The following is an 18,574-nucleotide window of genomic DNA, read 5'->3' as shown; positions in this document are numbered from 1 at the left end:
TCTCTGTTGACAATACAAAGGAACTACACCAGTCCCTCTGATGTGTTTCCCATAACCACTGATACACGGTCAGATATTTGTCCCATCACCCGTAGTTAATGGGAAGATTGGTAGGGGGGTAATCTGATCCAATATCTGTGAAGAGGTTAATTCCATATTGGGCATGATTGAGGAGGAGCTGGGTAAAGTAAACATAAGGGCCCTCGTTTATCAAAAGTGCGTACACCAAATTTCCAGCGTACACCTGGCGTACACCCAAAACCACGGTGACTTTGAGATTTATCAATAAGGACGTTGGCGTACGGCACTCTCAAATCCTACACTAGCTCAGGAGGTGGTGTACGCACGTTTTGAGTTAGTGCGGAAATGCGCAGAAAAAAAATCCTAACGCACTGACAAACTCAAAGATATGATATATTATGACCCACTGTAAAAAAAAAACTTCAGTGTTTAGTTTTGTGCAACATGGACTTCAATGTTTAATTTGTGTGACTTTACCAAAGCATTTGATTTATATGTATTCCTTCAGATGCGAGCATGTGCGCTTTACATGACGTTTCAGGGTTAGGCCCGGCAGTTGCGCACGGACTGGGTTCAGTAATAAAAGGCTTTTAATGACCAAAATATAATTCAGACTGATAAAAAAATAAAAATGACATTCTTCTTCTTTTAAATAACAATAATAATAATATAAATAATAATAATAACGACATTCTTCTTCTAAATAACAATAAACGTCATTAATAATAAATATCATAAAATAATAAGACGAATATTACAAATTGTCATGCAATTATTAATGTGAATGAATGGTACTCCACATCACATCATCATCTTTTATTCCGCTTTTTAAACTGCCAAATGAAACAATTTTATTTCTTTCTACCTCCCCGGTGATCGTCTCAATCTCCACGTCAGAGAAGTTTCTCTTTTTTGCCGTCTTCCGTGTGTCCATGTCGTAAAATGAGGGCGTGGGGGAAGTGGAGACTTGACTATATAGGGGCGTGTTATTCTAATGACGGTCGTTTTCAGCCGCGGCATTTATCAAGGGCAGGTATTGCGTACACCTGGATTTTAAAGGTACGCACAGCTTCATAAATCAGGGGGTGAGAGGAGTGTAAGCAAAATCTTACGCCAACATATACACCCGTTTCTACGCAAGAATGATAAATGAGGGCCAAGATGCTTATCTTGGGTCAGTTTAGCAATTCTCCCACTAACAGTTAAGGTTAGGATTTAGGGAGATGCTGATGCTAGGGCTGTATTTATGGGACGCTTTACCCCAGACCAACAGAGACCAAAAAGACAAGTGATTGATCATGTGATTTCTCTGAAACCTGGTGAGGAGAGTTACAGTTAACCGTAGATGGCACTGTTGTACTGTCTATCCTTCACTGTAAGCATGCTGGAGTCATGGTCTGTCCCTTTCTATTTACCAACTTATTTACTGACTGTACTTGATTTGCATCTCCCCTCTGTTCACACACTAGAAGGCCATGTAGGAGTGGGAGAGAATTCCAGAACATGGTTCCATCTGGTACTGTACAAAACTGATGTAATTATTTATAAACATTGAGGTGACACCTAGATTAATAGAGCATTAGTTACTTCACAGCACGGGTCTACAGACGCTGTATTTAATTTTAAATACTGCTTTACACAGAGAACAACACTTGATGAATAGCAAGATTACAATGTTAATGACAATGTAACAAACAAAAAATATCTATACCAATGTACTGCTTTCCACTTAGTAGTACAACTATATGATGCATCAGTGTGTCCACACTGCCATGATGATGATGATAGTTACGCAGAAGATTGCTGATTTCTGACTCTTTTTTTGGTTTGATATGTCATCATGTGTCATCATCTTCCGCTTATCCGGGGCCGGGTTGCAGGGGCAGCAGTCTAAGCAGAGATGCCCAGATCCTTCCCTCTCCCCAGACACTTCCTCCAGCTCTTCCGGGGGGACACCAAGGCGTTCCCAGGCCAGCCGGGAGACATAGTCCCTCCAACGTGTCCTAGGTCTTCCCCGGGGTCTCCTCCCGGTGGGACGAGACTGGAACACCTTCCCAGGAAGGCGTTCCGGAGGCATCCGAAAAAGATGCCCAAGCCACCTTAGCTGACCCCTCTCGATGTGGAGGAGCAGTGGCTCTACTCTGAGCTCCTCCCGGGTGACCGAGCTTCTCACCCTATCTCTAAGGGATCGCCTAGCCACCCTGCAGAGAAAGCTCATTTCGGCCGCCTGTATCCGGGATCTTGTCCTTTCGGTCATGACCCAAAGCTCATGACCATAGGTGAGAGTAGGAACGTAGATTGACCGGTAAATCGAGAGCTTCGCCTTGCGGCTCAGCTCTTTCATCACCACGACAGACAGATACATCGACCGCATTACTGCAGAAGCTGTACCGATCCGTCTGTCAATCTCCCGTTCCATCCTTCCCTCACTCGTGAACAAGACCCTTAGATACTTAAACTCCTCCACTTGAGGCAGGCACTCTCCTCCAACCTGAAGTGGGCAAGCCACCCTTTTCCGACTTGAGGACCATGGCCTCGGATTTGGATGTACTGATGTCAGCAGGCAATGACAACCAATTAACACAATTCTCAGTGAGGCAAAGCAAGCAAAATCACATGGCTTGTACCTGTATGACGTCACTAGAAAATCATGGATGGGGGCGAAGCCTAGTTTTGGGGGGGTCTGGACATACCCCCCAAAATTCTGATCGCGTGCTTTCCTTTATTCGTTAGACTCCTGTGTCCTTTCTATTTTATCCCCCTGTACTCCTAATGTATTTACTTAGTTTTGTGTTAGATGTTTGTTTATACTATATCTTGTTATGTTTATACTATGCAAACATAGTCTATTTGTGAACTGTGACTGTAAACTCAATTGGGGTATTTCAGAAACTAGGGTTAACATACTCTGAGTTGAAACCACAACTTTGGGTTGACTGACTCTGAGCTGTCAAACTCAGTGTTAACGGTTTCAGAACAGGTGGTAACAGTTTGCTCAGTCAACTCTGAGTTAAGTTAACCCTGAGTTAAGCACATGCACAAGGAGATAAAAAGCCCTCATCAGTGGAACACAGATAACGTGATTCATCATGGCAACAGGAAAAAAAGGTTTCAGACCCTGTACTTCTCCCCAGTGGAATTAGATATATTAATAAATGCACATGCAGAATATGAGTATATATTCAAGAAAAATAAATACAGTATCAGTAGCAAAATAACTTTAGTTAGCGTGGCTGAAAATTGCTGACCGAGACAATGCGTGAGTATTCACAGAAAAAAAAGAAAGGCACATCTCGAGTCTTGCACTCATTAAACATTTACATAATGTGTGTGTGTGGGTGTAATATCAAGTTCAGAGTTAATTTATCAAACAGTGACAGTGAACAGTGACATTCTTGTGACATTACTTGTTGAACATAATAAATTGATCCCTTTCCTCTGGATGTGTACCAAACTCACAAAAAAAAGTACTCACTATATTTGCTACCTCTGGGTGATGTCATTCGGAATCACAATGTCAATTTTCTCTGTTATGCTGGTTGTATATTTCGATGAAACAAGGGGATGCCACAAAATTTGCTACTTTGGAAGCATGCGTTTCAGATATCAGGAAGTGGATGACACAGAACTTCTTGCTTTTGAACTCAAGTAAAACAGAAATGCTTGTTTTAGGACCCAAGAAACAAAGAGTTTTGTTGGCAGATCTACTACATAGACATGGCACACATCTATGTAGTAAGAACTAAGGAAAATATAAAGCAAAAATATAGCAATAATATACATAAACATTTTAAAGAGAGTAGGATGGGAAATATGAACAATATGGGTAGAAGTATTGAATATTATAAATATAATGAGTGTAATATTCCTACGAATGGTACATACAAAAGAATATTCTAATGTACATTGAATGCACATGGAGAGACATCAGAGCATTTGGAATGTTCATGTGTGATCCGTATGATCAAAGATCTTTGTTGCTGGTTGAGGAGCCTTATGGCCTGAGGGGAAAAAAACTATTTGTCTGGAAGTGCATGCCCCGATGCTCCAGTAGTGTCAACCAGACGGCAGTAGCGGTGTGAATAGACCATAGCCTTGGAAGCTGTCGTCTTTGATTTTCCGTGCTTTCCTAAGGCATCATGTATGGTAGATGCCTTGCTTGGAGGGTATATGGCAGCCGATGACGTGCACCGCAGACTTCACCACCCTCTGGAGGGACTTGTGTTTAAAATCTAAGTGTACTATTTCCTTTAAATTAAATGGTTGTAAAAGTTGTCAACCCTACTGGAGAATATTTGGAACTTGAAGATTTGAAACTTGAAGTTCCTGTGATACGTTTTGAAAAAGTTATAGCGATATAATAGCGTTTTTCAATGTTAGAGAATGTGTGTAAAATCTAGATTTTATTGTTTGATCAATTAAAGGCTTGTTAAAGTTGTCCAACCTAATATAGAATATTTTGATAAATCAGTCAGAGTTATCAGTAAAGAACGCAACAAATTTTTAACGTTTAAATGTTTACTTCAAATTTCTGTTGAATCTCTGTTGAATCTCTGAATATAAAACCAACTTTACCTCGGTGATTTTTAGTAGGTGTGCTGTTGAAAGCATACAAGTCCCTTCACTTTCATTTACTCAACCTCTTACGTTTGGTTCCAGACAGATTTTACTGACGCTTAACGGTAGCTAAATTCTCATTGGCTTAAAAATGCGCTTCGAAGCTCATTACGAATTCCAGTTCGTGTGTGCCTGACAGCTCGACAAACATCTACAATGAAAATATGTTAATTGACAAACTTTAAGATGAAGTCGTTAATCCTGCTGATTCTGGGAATAGGAAATCTTCATACAGTATATGCTGGTCAGTATTAATGTCATTTTATAGAAATGTATTTTCTGTCGGTTTACTACGTTGGTTTACTTCATTGCATATTAAGACTAGGCTATTTTGCCTCCGTACCTGAGGGAATTTAAATGACGGAATCTCTAAATCGAAAACCTCCGATTATTATCATTATGTTTATAAGATTTGAACATGTTAAACGGGATAATTAATAGGTACAATTAGATTTTAACATTTACTGATTTCATATCATTTTCGCTAACTTTCCGATAGGCCGTGGAACATTGGTTTAACACGTCTGTGAGAAACTGGCGCCACCCAGCATTTACTTAGGAAAATAAACTACATGCATCACATTGCACCAAGTTTTACAACGCATGTTGACTGAAGTAGCATATAGCAAATCGTCTATGATCTTCACATAGAGATATATTTTTTAAATATTACAATGTCTAATTCTATTGTTATTCATTAATTTACCTCGACTATGGAATCCTAACTCATCAGATAATGGGTTGAATGGAAGCACTTTAAAGTATAAACAATATCATTGGGATAAGTATGGCTTATGAATGTGTACAGTCATTTTAATCTAGTTATGTTCCGCTTAATTTCCAATATGAATGTGAAGTCAGTGCGGGAGTGGTGGTACTTATTTTCAGCCGGGAAGTCGCATGGTGCACCAACACATTTAGGGAGGGGGTGTACGGGGGCATAATGGACTACTGAAAAATACACGCTTCTTGGGGCTCTTAACAACTATATTATTCTGCAAATAAAAATATAGATTACACAGGAGCGTTTTTTAATAGAAAATCTCAAATAACAAGAACACACAAAGGTCAGACGATTAAAATAATAAATCCTGATTAATCTCATTGTCTTCTGTAGATTAACACCATTAATCTACATTTTATAATGTATTCAAAGTGCTCTTAATACACACTTTTCTGCTTTAAAATGCACTATGTTAAAGACATGTTGTGTTTTACTCTGAACTATGGACAGTTCTTTACTAGGAATTAAATGAATGCAAGTTGTTACAGCCTTTAACCATAACTTAAATCTAAATAAAAGGTTGCTGGTCTATGATCCCATAATTCTACCATCTTATATTGTTCTCTTGATTAAGGTACAACATACAACAACTGCAATGTTAGACTACTGTATAAAACATTAGCCTTTCTTATCTGGAGAGCTGCAATGGGGTTCATGTGGGGGCCTGTAAACATTTCATTTCCTGATAGATGGTTAGCCAGAACTAAATACTTGTGTCTATTACAGTTTTTTTGGATTGCTTAAGCACGATTTTCAAAACAGGGCCGTGTTTTCAAAACACTACACACAATAAGCACAACCACACACCTAGTTAGCAAAACACTACAGATCCTTTGCATAATTAAACACTCTTGTAAAAACTATACACTTCTGTTTAAAAACCACACTTTGTTACCATATGAAACACACATGTTTCACATTACTATACTCTGTTTGCACGAGTTACACTCTGCTGTGATAAATCTAAAACACTTTTAGCACTTCTACTTCCCTATGATTAGAGTAGGCTACCATCAACAAAGTACAAATATAATGTAAATTCACCAAACACTACACAAGACCAATGTTGCAGACTGAAGAAACTAATTTATTTCTCAACACGCCCAAAATGTTGACATGGAGATTCATAATACTGTAACAAAATGTCACTTTACATATTGTACTGTAAGTTTACTGTAAAAAAAAACGAAAACAAAAAAAACTAGACATTGTCTCTTCGCCTAGCTGAATCTGGACAGAGAATTTCATCAACATCGCAGGCAATGTTGTCATTAGCAAGACACCTTGGAAAGAAACGTCTTGAATGACGAATCCATCCTTGCATTGCTGCTACCTCCATCTGGTCACAGGCCTCCTCCATGACTTGGATGAGGGGTACCTCAGCCTGGAGACGGAGATCATATACCTTCCACCGCCATGCCGAGAAGAACTCTTCTATAGGGTTGAGGAATGGAGAGTATGGTGGAAGATATAGGATGGTGAAATGTGGATGTTGCTGAAACCAGTTCTGAACCAGAGCAGAGCGGTGGAAAGACACATTGTCCCAGACAACAATGTATTGCATATATTGATTTGATTTTCTGCTGTTATGTTGTTCAATTGGTCCAAGAATGTAAGTATGAGTGCTGTGTTGTAAGGGCCCATATGGGCATGGCGGTGGAGGACCCCATTCTGTGTAATGGCTGCACGGAGTGTTATATTACCCCCACGTTGCCCTGGGATGTTGACTATAGCCCTGTGGCCAATGATGTTTCTTCCCCTCCTTCGTGTTCTCGTCAGGTTGAACCCAGCCTCATCTATGTAAATGAACTCATGCTGGATCTCCTCTCCATTCATTCGTAAAACTCTCTGAAGATCAGTGTCAGGCAAAATTGTGTAGTTCAGTGTAGATGTAGTATACATATTACAGTACAGTAAAAGATTATGAGACAGTATGCAAGATCACACTACTAAAGTGAATACATACCTCTGCATAATCATGCCGCAGTCGTTTCACCCTTTCGGAATTGCGCTCGAAAGGCACTCGATAAATTTGCTTCATTTGAATACGTTTTTTATTTAGGATGCGTGCCAGTGTTGATGTTGAGACCTGATGGATATCGTTGAAACTGACGTGGTTATTGACAATGTTAGTTCGGAGCTGATTGAGTGTTATAGCATTGTTGGCCAAAACCATGTTTACTCTCTCCCTCTCTTGCTGTTCTGTGAACATAGGAAGCCTTCCCCCTTGTCGTTCCTGCCCCTCAATCCTATGTAGAAAAAAAAAAAACAGTATACAATAGTACAGTAATTTCACAGGAAAAGGTAACAGAAGTGCTGATAAAACAGAGTACTGTAAGCAGTTACTGGAACCGTGCAGATGTTTTTGATATGATGATATTCATACAATACCTATTTTCCAGTCGAAATGTTCTTATCACACTTGCCACTGTGTATCGGCTTAGATTTGTCTGTACTCGCAGTCCAGCCTCCCTCAGCGTCGGGCCGTGGTGGACAACGTGGTCAACCAGTGTTGCGCGGATCTCATTTGTCAGATTCTGTCCTCTTTGAGCACCTTCTTGTCTTCCTCTTCCTCTACCTCTACCTCCAGCATGGCCTCCATCTCTTCCTCTGTTGATTCCTCTTCCTCCCTTTCCTCCTCCTCCTCCTCCTCCTCCTCCTTGTCCTTGTCCTCCTCCTCGTTCTCCTCGTTCTCCTCCTCCTCCTCCTCCTCCTCCTCGTCGTCGTCGTCGTCGTCGTCCTCGTCTTACTCTTTCTCTCACTCTTTCCATTGTGCTTGAAGACTGATGACTCACCTGCTGCTTTTTATAGTGCTTATACACCTGATTGGTGTGTCTTCAATTAAGCAAACAAGTGTTTGCACACCTGATGACTGTGTTTAACCAATTGGTTAGACGGTGTGGTCATTTGACAGTCAGTACTTTGGTATTGCAAGGAAGTGACTTCATGAGAGATTTTTGTGTGTAATGTATGTTAAGTGTGTTTAGTGTTTTGCAAATCACTGTGTGTAGAGTTTTGCAACAAGTGTGAAGTTGACATTGTGCTTATAGTTGTGCAAATATGGGCTGATGTTTTGCTTCTTGAGTGTAAGGTTTTGCTAATAGTGTACTACTTTTAATTTTAGTGTGTAAGCAATCCAAAAAAACTGTAAATTATTCCCAATAGAATAGGCTACTTGAATATGCAATGGCATAAAGTAGTCAAGGTTGCTAGGAATCTTCATTTACAAACATTAATCAGGGGAGATCTGTAATTTATACAGAGCAAGGAAGTTATTTGTTAATTCCACTATTAGAATATGCTTCGGTGGGAACGCAACTGATGATGATTATTAAACAATAAATAGAGACAATTTACCCATCTACAAGCTAGGAGTTAACTGGTGGATTCACACCACACTGTCTTAGGACCGTATAGTGAAGAGGATCAGACTTAAGGGAGTCCCAGCTGGCCTTTTTGTTCAATGTATTTCTGGAGGAAGATTGAGTTGCGGGGCGCAAGGAAAGATATTCCAACTTCCACGCATCCAGTGAACTAATGTATGTGTAGCCCACAAACACGCTGTTAGGCATTCAGGATTCATAAACTTGAGCCTTAGGACAAGTGAACTGCCAGTAAAGTTACTGGTAAACAATAAGTGCAGGTGAATACAGCAATCCTGACAGCTCCCACTAAGTTCAGCACTTACTATGGATGGCTCTTGAACATTTAAAATGTGTTAGTGGCAACAAAAAATTACCTGGATTAGATTAAGTATTTAAAATTATTTGCATGAATTTACGTGTTAACTTTGACAGGCCAAAACATAATTAAATGATAAATTACATAAAATTTGGTCACATCTTGTAAAAATGCCTTTCTTTTGTAACCTGCCTTTTCCACTTCTCCTTTTCTCTTTTTGTTCTCCATCTGTAAACGTTATCCGTCAGTTGTCAGGCTCTACGATGTAAACTCGTCATTACAATCAGGTGACTGACAGAGAGCTGCTCATTTGGTGTGGACCACGGGGGTGTGGCAGGCCAGTTAGGAGCACTTTTGTGTGTGTGTGTGTAAGAAAGTCTGTGAATGTGAGGTATGAACGTTTTGTCAAATGGAAAATCTTTCAAAAGGAATACAGCATTAAGTAAATTGCAAAGTTAAGGGAGATCAGTAATGAAGGAAGGATAGTATGGCTTCCAGGGTAGAACATGCTTTATTTACAGTTTTTTACAGTTGCTATGACAGTTTTTTCAATACATTTAACAAGTTTCCTAAACTCTTAACACGGCTAGCACAACATCCATCTTTGTAGGCTATACATTTAACACATATCTTGTTGCTTTGACACAAAATGCATACAGTTAACACAAATTTAAAATCTTTTACACACAAGCTCAACCAAGACCAAAACAATGTAATTTTACAGTCAAATTTACAAATGCTTTCACACTGTATGTCAGAACAGATAACACCATGTTCTAAACCTAACCTTACAGGCTAAAGTCAATGTAAACAGCTGTGTATATTGTGAATTGAAACACAAATATATTCCCTGTATCTTATTCCATTGCTAATGAGAAACAGCTTATTGAAGTTATGCAAATATATAAATCACAGCTGATTCCCATCTAGGAAGCACACTCAGGTGTTGAGGTTCTTTCAATCGCATGATCATATGTTCTAAAAGAGTACTCTTTGGGCTGATATTGTGTGGAAAAGGAACAATATGGAGCAACACAAAGAAAGAAAGAAAGAAAGAAAAAAATGCCTGCACGACGGAGAGGAAGACGTGTACCAGGACAAGGGAGAGGAGTGGGACAAGGACAAGGGAGAGGAGTGGGACAAGGACAAGGGAGAGGAGTGGGACAAGGACAAGGACAAGGGAGAGGAGTGGGGCAAGGACAAGGGAGAGGAGTGGGGCAAGGTAGAGGATGAGAACATGTGGCCAAATGCAGAAGACCGGGCAGATTAGAAGATTACTTTGTTTTTGTTATTATTATTCCAGTGCTTTTTCTGTTTGTATATCTTGCAGCAATGTCCTTTTACAAATAAAGTCTTTACTGCAGCAATTCTGTCTGTCTTTTTTTTTCTCATAAACTGTACATTCTATAAAGCTACTCTAAGATGGTCATTCATTTTTTGAATTGAATTTCTGCAGCAAAAGAAACAAAATGCATGCATTTACTAAACCCAACAAAACAAAAATGTAAGGCCTTTCTTTCTTGACCTCCAGTATGTAATGACACCAATCTCACATGAGACAACTGAATCCATCTCTGTATGCTAAAATGTTACAAGTTAATGCTCTGATTAAACATCACTTATTTCTTGGTTCAACATATCTGATGCACAAATAAAAAGTAAATGTAATGAATTATCTATTCTTCTCTGTTGTTGTCCACAGTGACCCATTCACTGAAGTACTTCTACACAGGAGTGTCAGGTGATATTAACTTCCCAGAGTTCACTGTGGTGGGTATGGTAGACGATGTCCAGTTCATGTATTTTGACAGCAACACCCAGACTGCAGTCCCAAAGGTTGAGTGGATGAAGAGAGAAGGACCAAAATACTGGAAAAGCGAGACTCATCTTGGTATTAATCGACATCAGGTCTTTAAAAACAACATTCAAGTATTAAAGGATCGCTTCAACCAATCCATGTCTACAGGTATGTGTACACTGACAGTCAAGCACCTCATAGCTCTTTATCACGCACTGATGTATTGTCGTTTAAATACAATCTAGAAGCCAATACAGTGTATTTGATCCCCTGCTGATTTTGTACATTTGCCCACTGACAAAGAAATGATCATTCTGTAATTTTAATGGTATGTTTATTTGAACAGTGAGAGACAGAATAACAACAAAAAAATACAGAAAAATGCATTTACATTTTTTTATAATTTGATTTACATTTTAATGAGTGAAATAAGTATACGACCCCTCTGCAAAACATGACTTAGTACTTTGTGGCAAAACCCTTGTTGGGAATCACAGAGGTCAGACGTTGCTTGTAATTGGCCACCAGGTTTGCACACATCTCAGGAGGGATTTTGTCCCACTCTTCTTTGCAGATCTTCTCCAAGTCCTTAAGGTTTCGAGGCTGTCGTTTAGCAACTCGAACCTTCAGCTCCTTCCACAGATTTTCTATGTGATTAAGGTCTGGAGACTGGCTAGGCCACTCCAGGACCTTAATGTGCTTCTTCTTGAGCCGCTCATTTGTTGCCTTGGCTGTGTGTTTTGGGTCATTGTCAGGCTGAAATACCCATCCACAAACCATTTTCAATGCCCTGACTGAGGGAAGGAGGTTCTCACCCAAGATTTGAAGGTACATGGCCTGGTCCATCGTCCCTTTGATGCAGTGAAGTTGTCCTGTCCCCTTAGCAGAAAAACACCCCCAAAGCATAATGTTTCCACCTCCATGTTTGACGGTGGGGATGGTGTTCTTTGGGTCATAGGCAGCATTCCTCCTCCTCGAAACACGGTGAGTTGAGTTGATGCCAAATAGATTGATTTTGCTCTCATCTGACCAGAATACTTTCACCTAGTTCTCCTCTGAATCATTCAGATGTTCATTGGCAAACTTCAAACAGGCCTGTACATGTGCTTTCTTGAGCAGGGGGACCTTGCGGGCACTGCAGGATTTCACGGCGTAGTGTGTTACCAATTGTTTTCTTGATGACTATGGTCCCAGCTGCCTTGAGATCATTGACAAGATCCTCCCGTGTAGTTCTGGGCTGATTTCTCACCGTTCTCATGATCATTGCCACTCCACAAGGTGAGATCTTGCATGGAGCCCCAGACCGAAGGAGATGGACAGTTCTTTTGTGTTTCTTCCATTTGCGAATAATCGCACCAACTGTTGTCACCTTCTCACCAAGCTGCTTAGCGATGGTCTTGTAGCCCATCCCAGCCTTGTGTAGGTCTGCAATCACTGTTCAAATAAACCTACCAAACCTACCATACCATCTTTGTCAGTGGGCAAATGTACAAAATCAGCAGGGGATCAAATAATATTTTCCCTCACTGTAGATACTTCACTGTCCATTTGAATTTGGAGAACAGTGTAGCAATGCAGTGTTGATGGTTTCCCTCTCTCTCAGGTGTACATGTATTCCAGTGGCAGTATGGCTGTGAGTGGGATGATGAGACTGGAGTCAGTGGGGTGTTTGACCAGTATGGATATGATGGAGAAGACTTCATCTCATTGGACCAGAAGACATTGATATGGATCGCTTCAAAACAACAGGCAGTCATCACCAAGACCAAGTGGGAGTATGAGAGAACTGAAAATGAGATCCTAAAACAATATGTCACCAATGGGTGTATTGTTTGGGTGAAGAAGTATGTGGACTATGGGAAAAGCAGTCTGATGAGGACAGGTACAGAGACATTGAGAGACTGTGAATTTACACCACAGAGTGAATCTCAATATTATATTGTAACATGTAATCAATTATTCTGTTCATGGAATTGGCCTATAGTATTGTTATTTATTTAAAGGGGCAATATGTAAGATTTTTACTGTAATACTAGCATCAAAACAAGCAAAAATGACTTGTTGACATCTGCAGTTAACGTTTTTAGTAAATGCTTCAAATAATATTTTTCTACAAAATCAATCCGTGACTGACAATCCCCATTTAAAATGTTTTGCCAGTCTGTCTATCAGTTTACATTGACATGTAATCTCCTCATACTTGCTTTAGACACGTAAGCCTAGTCTAAGACTAAAAGATTAGATTCATCTTTATTTTCTTTGAACAAGTACTAGTCCAGTACAGCGAAATGCAGTTAGTACCTAACCAGAAGTGCAAATAGAAGAGGTAGACATGTACATGTAACAACTGAAACCTCTTTATCAGACTTTGCAAGGCAGTGTCAAAAAGTTAAATAGAAAACTCCATTGAGCTTGTTTTTTAGTCCTAGGCCTAATCTGTGTCTGTGAAACCAGCCCTTGAAGTACTATCCTTCCCACCCTAAACCATCCTGGACTAGTACTATACTGGTGTCATTTGGTAAGGGAAGAATAGAAGTGGACAAGTCGTGTTAATGTTTCGAGGCAGGATTCTACACATTGCCCTTTAAGTATAACAACATAATTTCTACTGCTCTGCTCCCATGTTTTTATTCTTACCCATTTTGCCTGTCATTTCCCTCTCCTCGCTCCTCATATCTCTTTCTCTACCCCCCTCTCCTTCTCTCCAGTCCCTCCATCCGTGTCTCTGCTCCAGAAGACCCCCTCCTCTCCAGTGACCTGCCATGCTACAGGTTTCTACCCCAGTAGAGTCATGGTGACCTGGAAGAAAGATGGACAAGAACATCATGAAGATGTGGAGATGGGAGAGATTCTCCCTAATGATGATGGAACGTTCCAGACGAGTGTCCGTCTGAATGTGAAGCCTGAGGAGAGGAAGAACAACAAGTACCAGTGTGTGGTTCAGGTTGCAGGTATCAATGAGGACTTCATCAAGGATCTGACTGAGGGTGAGAGAGAATTAATGTACACTGTACCCATCAATCTGAATGTACCTGTTATTCCAAGTTTCAAAGTGACAAGAATCTTTTCGGTAACATTACCTACCAAATGTTCACATTTACCTGCGCATATGTAAATTGACAGGAATTAAACAGTATAGGCTGAATGCTCTGTTGTGATTACAGACACAACCTCCATTGGCCCCATCATTGGAGTGGTGGTAGCTGGCTTCCTGGTCATCATTGCTGTTGTTATTGGGGTCGTCATCTGGAAGAAGAAGAGCAAGAAAGGTGAGTGACAAACTCTTTCTGTTTTGATGTAGTCTACACTATCATCCTAGATATTATGAGCAGTGAGTCTTTGGTTAGTAGTAGTACTTGTCAAGAACTACGTACAGTGGGGAGAACACTGTACGTAAGCAGGGTGTAAGCAGGTTTTCCTGCTTACAAAGCATGTAGAGGTCTGTCATTTTTATCATAGGTACACAACTGTGAGAGACGGAATCTAAAACAAAAAAATCCAGGAAATCACATTGTATGATTTTTTTTTACCAACCAGTAAGAATTCCGGCTCTCACAGACCTGTTAGTTTTTCTTTAAGAAGCCCTCCTGTTCTCCACTCATTACCTGTATTAACTGCACCTGTTTGAACTCGGTACCTGTATAAAAGACACGTGTCCACACACTCAATCAAACAGACTCCAACCTCTCCACAATGGCTGTGTAAGGACATCAGGGATATAATTGTAGACCTGTACAAGGCTGGGATGGGCTACAGGACAATAGGCAAGCATTAGAAAATGGAAGAAGTTCAAGATGACGGTTAATCTCCCTCGGTCTGGGGCTCCATGCAAGATCTCACCTCGTGGGGCATCAATGATAGTGAGGAAGGTGAGGGATCAGCCCAGAACTACACGGCCAGACCTGGTCAATGACTTGAAGAGAGCTGGGACCACAGTCTCAAAGAAAACCATTAGTAACACACTACGCCGTCATGGATTAAAATCCTGCAGCGCACGCAAGGTCCCCCTGCTCAATCCAGTGCATGTCCAGGCCAGGAGGAATGGGAGAAGGTCATGTGGTCCAATGAGACAAAAATAGAGGTTTTTGGTCTAAACTCCACTCGCCGTGTTCCGAGGAAGAAGAAGAAGGATGAGTACAACCCCAAGAACACCATCCCAACCGTGAAGCATGGAGGTGGAAACATCATTCTTTATGGATGCTTTTCTGCAAAAGAGACAGGACGACTGCACCATATTGAGGGGAGGATGGATGGGGCCATGTATTGCGAGATCTTGGCCAACAACCTCCTTCCCTCAGTAAGAGCATTGAAGATGGGTCGTGGCTGGGTCTTCCAGCATGACAACGACCCAAAACACACAGCCAGGGCAACTAAGGAGTGGCTCCGTAAGAAGCATCTCAAGGTCCTGGAGTGGCCTAGCCAGTCTCCAGACCTGAACCCAATAGAAAATCTTTGGAGGGAGCTGAAAGTCCGTATTGCCCAGCGACAGCCCCGAAACCTGAAGGCTCTGGAAAAGGTCTGTATGGAGGAGTGGGCCAAAATCCATGCTGCAGTGTGTGCAAACCTGGTCAAGAACTACAGGAAACGTATGATCTCTGTAATTGCAAACAAAGGTCTCTGTACCAAATATTAAGTTCTGCTTCTCTGATGTATCAAATACTTATGTCATAAAATAAAATGCAAATGAATTACTTAAAAATCATACAATGTGATTTGTAAGTGGGAAAACCTGCAAAATCGGCATTGTATGAAATACTTGTTCTCCTCACTGTATATCTCAGTCAGCTGTCAGTAGAATATTACATCAAACAATAAATGCCCTCTCCAGACCCCATATCATGTGACAACTTCAAAGAAACAAAGCCAACTTCATGGCCAAAGCTCGCCCACCCGGTGTAGTTGGTGCTATAGATGGGACACAAAATTACACAGATTATTTTTATTTGAATATCATTATTTCAATATGGCAACATGATACATCCTTCTACAATATTGCTATGATGAATTGACTGACAGAGACCCCTCCCCTTCAAAATTAGTAAGCTTGTTTGTGGAACATGACATCATCCATAGCAACGTGGTCAACCCATCTTATCTTAAGACTTCTCCCCATTCCTTAGTAAAAGTTGGTCTTAGCAGCTTTATTAATAGGTTTTCAGAGGAATCTCATAGCTGGGAACTTTTAGTGCTGTTGAGGGGTCCTCCTAGTGGTAAGATCAAATGTTTTGTGAATACGGGCTCTGGTTTACAAGCAATAATGGTATAGTTAGTGATGGTAGGATTGTTTTATTTGATGCCATTCATCGTACTCCTAAACATATTGTTTTATTTTAGCATTTTACCATACCAAGTTTTCAGAGTTAATAATAACATCCTGTTCTTTTCTGTTTTTCAGGTTTTGCTCAAACCAACAGTAAGTGCCTCTGTGATTTTTGCTATCCAGAAATGGTCACCAGTACTAAAGGAAAACCTTGTATTACATTGGAAATGTTTGCAGACACTCGTATCCAGAGTGACTTGTAGTTGTACTTTAAAATGTTTTATCTATTTTTCTTCCGTCCTCTAATGACAAATTATCTACACCAACTACACCACTAACAATTATGATTGAGCTACTTTGTTAATAAAAATGGCTGCATATAGTCCCAATAATTAACCTGAACTCATGATTATCTTTGAATCAGTGTTTATTCTAATTTTGTGATTTCATTTTTGTTTCAGCTTCAGACACTGACTTTGACAACTCTGAGAGAGCTGCCCAGAAGATTTGAGACCTCAAAATGTATTTTTCTTAATAGTTGAGTCACTTCACATTGGCACCCACTTCTCCTGTCTGTTCGGTTTTTGGTGTGTAACCTCTGTCTTTTGGTGTGGTTTAGGAGAAAGCTGAAGAGGACAGGGATGAAATGGAAACAACAGACATATTTTTCTGAATCCAAGAACATAGCACATACATGTATACATTCATGCACACATACAGTAATCACAGATCTTATGTACAAATCCGCTGTTAAGATATTCTTTGATTTTATTAACACTTTTGCTGACCTTTAATCTATGGTTTGGCTTTTTAAAAATGTGCTGTTATTTTGTTAAATTCAAATATGTATATAAGTAGTACTGTGTAATAGATTAATCAGTCTGCAAATGGAACACCTAAAAAAATGTGAAAATGGACAGGATGAAACCAGAACCATATTCGGCCAATCTATCCACATTTTCCATTTATACATAGTTTTTCTTTTCTGTCACTTCATTTATTTTTCCCTTTATTTTATGGGAAGTTTGATTTAATATGGATTGCGCATGTCTGTAGAAATAGTTGGTGATGGACAGTAAGTAAACAAGCGTTTTAGTGCAGTTGTTTGTACTTATGGAGGCTCCACATTTATTCTGTGAAAGGCTTGTAAATGTGAGATCTACTTTATCATAAAGTATCAACCGTCATACATAGATGAAAGGGAGATGATTAGCTTGCCAGATGTGCCATTAAATGTGTTTTCTTTTCAGAAAGTAGCTTTTTTAGCTTATTTGATTTTATAATAGGTTTAATTTAATGATACATTGTTAATTGAATTCTGATGAAATAGTTGGTGATGGGGATATAAGTGAAGAAGCATTTTATTTGCTTGTGTTCATCCAAATTAATTGGGTTGAGTTATTTTTTTGTCCTGGAGTAGGCTTAATCTTCACTTCTCCCTTATCAGTGTCATTGAAACTATCAAATACACACCCCAATACATTTTTTGTGTGTGCAAAAAGTCAACTATCAACTTGGGTTTCATTCTGGATTAAAACTCTCTCTTTTTTCGAATTTCTGTATTATAGCATGATTGAAATTTAAAGGCTGACTTGGGGCCATTTTTCAATAAAAAAAACTTAACGTTTGTGAATTTTGTTTGGCAATCAGTGACGTTAACAAGTTATTCCCACTCTGTAGCTAAAGCTAAAGTATCCTGGGTAGGGTATCTAGCTGACAACTTGTCAGTCAGTGATATCATTTAAATAAAGCCCTAAGATATATTGGAAAGAACATTAAGGCATTCTGTAATAATATTCTTACTATTTTAATAAAATGTGATATTGGGCCTTCTACAGTACTGCGTTCTACAGTAACTGCAAATTTTTCCATTGGGGTTTAAATGTATAAAAGAAGAGAAGTTACTTGCAGTTGATTTATGTTTGATTTATGCTTCTTTAAAAATGGAAAAAATTTGTTGTCTCAGTTGCCCTAGATATTATAATACAATACCGAGATTATGTTAAATCATGTTCAGTATCTTCTGGACTAGAGCATTGCTAGTTGTCATTTATTTATTATTTATTCATTAATAGACAGCAAGGGTAAAAGAGTACTTTGAGCTTTTTCCAGCATGGATTCACCCATGTGTTGTATCCAAAAGGCTAAGACTGTTTCCATTTACAGTATTACAGTTTTTTTCAGTCGCTAACAAGCGTTTGTCCAAACAGTAGTCACATTTTCAAAACTCTAAACACAATTAGCACAGCATCGGTCTTTTGTGGCCATACCATTCACACATTTAATGTCGTTTTCACACAATATGCAGTCAGTGAACACATTTCCACAATGCTTACATTTTCTTAACAGACAAGCTATACCTCCCAACAAAATTATGGATTGTTTTTGTAGTATTTACAAATGTTAACACACA

General features: G+C 39.6%; 2 protein-coding genes across 2 annotated transcripts in view; both read left to right on the top strand.

Moving 5' to 3' along the window:
- Nucleotides 1-18,574, top strand: part of LOC114828690 (BOLA class I histocompatibility antigen, alpha chain BL3-7-like) — a 593,411-nt gene that overhangs the window by 61,614 nt on the left and 513,223 nt on the right. The gene's annotated exons all lie outside the window — the stretch shown is intronic.
- Nucleotides 4,810-17,794, top strand: LOC117594960 (BOLA class I histocompatibility antigen, alpha chain BL3-7-like). The gene is made up of 7 exons (XM_034294690.1): nt 4,810-4,882; nt 10,806-11,069; nt 12,505-12,783; nt 13,610-13,888; nt 14,066-14,170; nt 16,297-16,314; nt 16,623-17,794. The coding sequence occupies exons 1-7, from the start codon at nt 4,825-4,827 to the stop codon at nt 16,670-16,672; spliced, it is 1,053 nt and encodes a 350-aa protein (XP_034150581.1). The 5' UTR covers nt 4,810-4,824; the 3' UTR covers nt 16,673-17,794.

Source organism: Esox lucius, chromosome 10 (genome assembly GCF_011004845.1).
Source record: "Esox lucius isolate fEsoLuc1 chromosome 10, fEsoLuc1.pri, whole genome shotgun sequence".
Classification (NCBI taxonomy): Eukaryota; Metazoa; Chordata; class Actinopteri; order Esociformes; family Esocidae; genus Esox; species Esox lucius.
The sequence above is the reverse complement of the archived record's forward strand: the minus strand, read 5'-3'. Positions and strand labels throughout refer to the sequence as shown.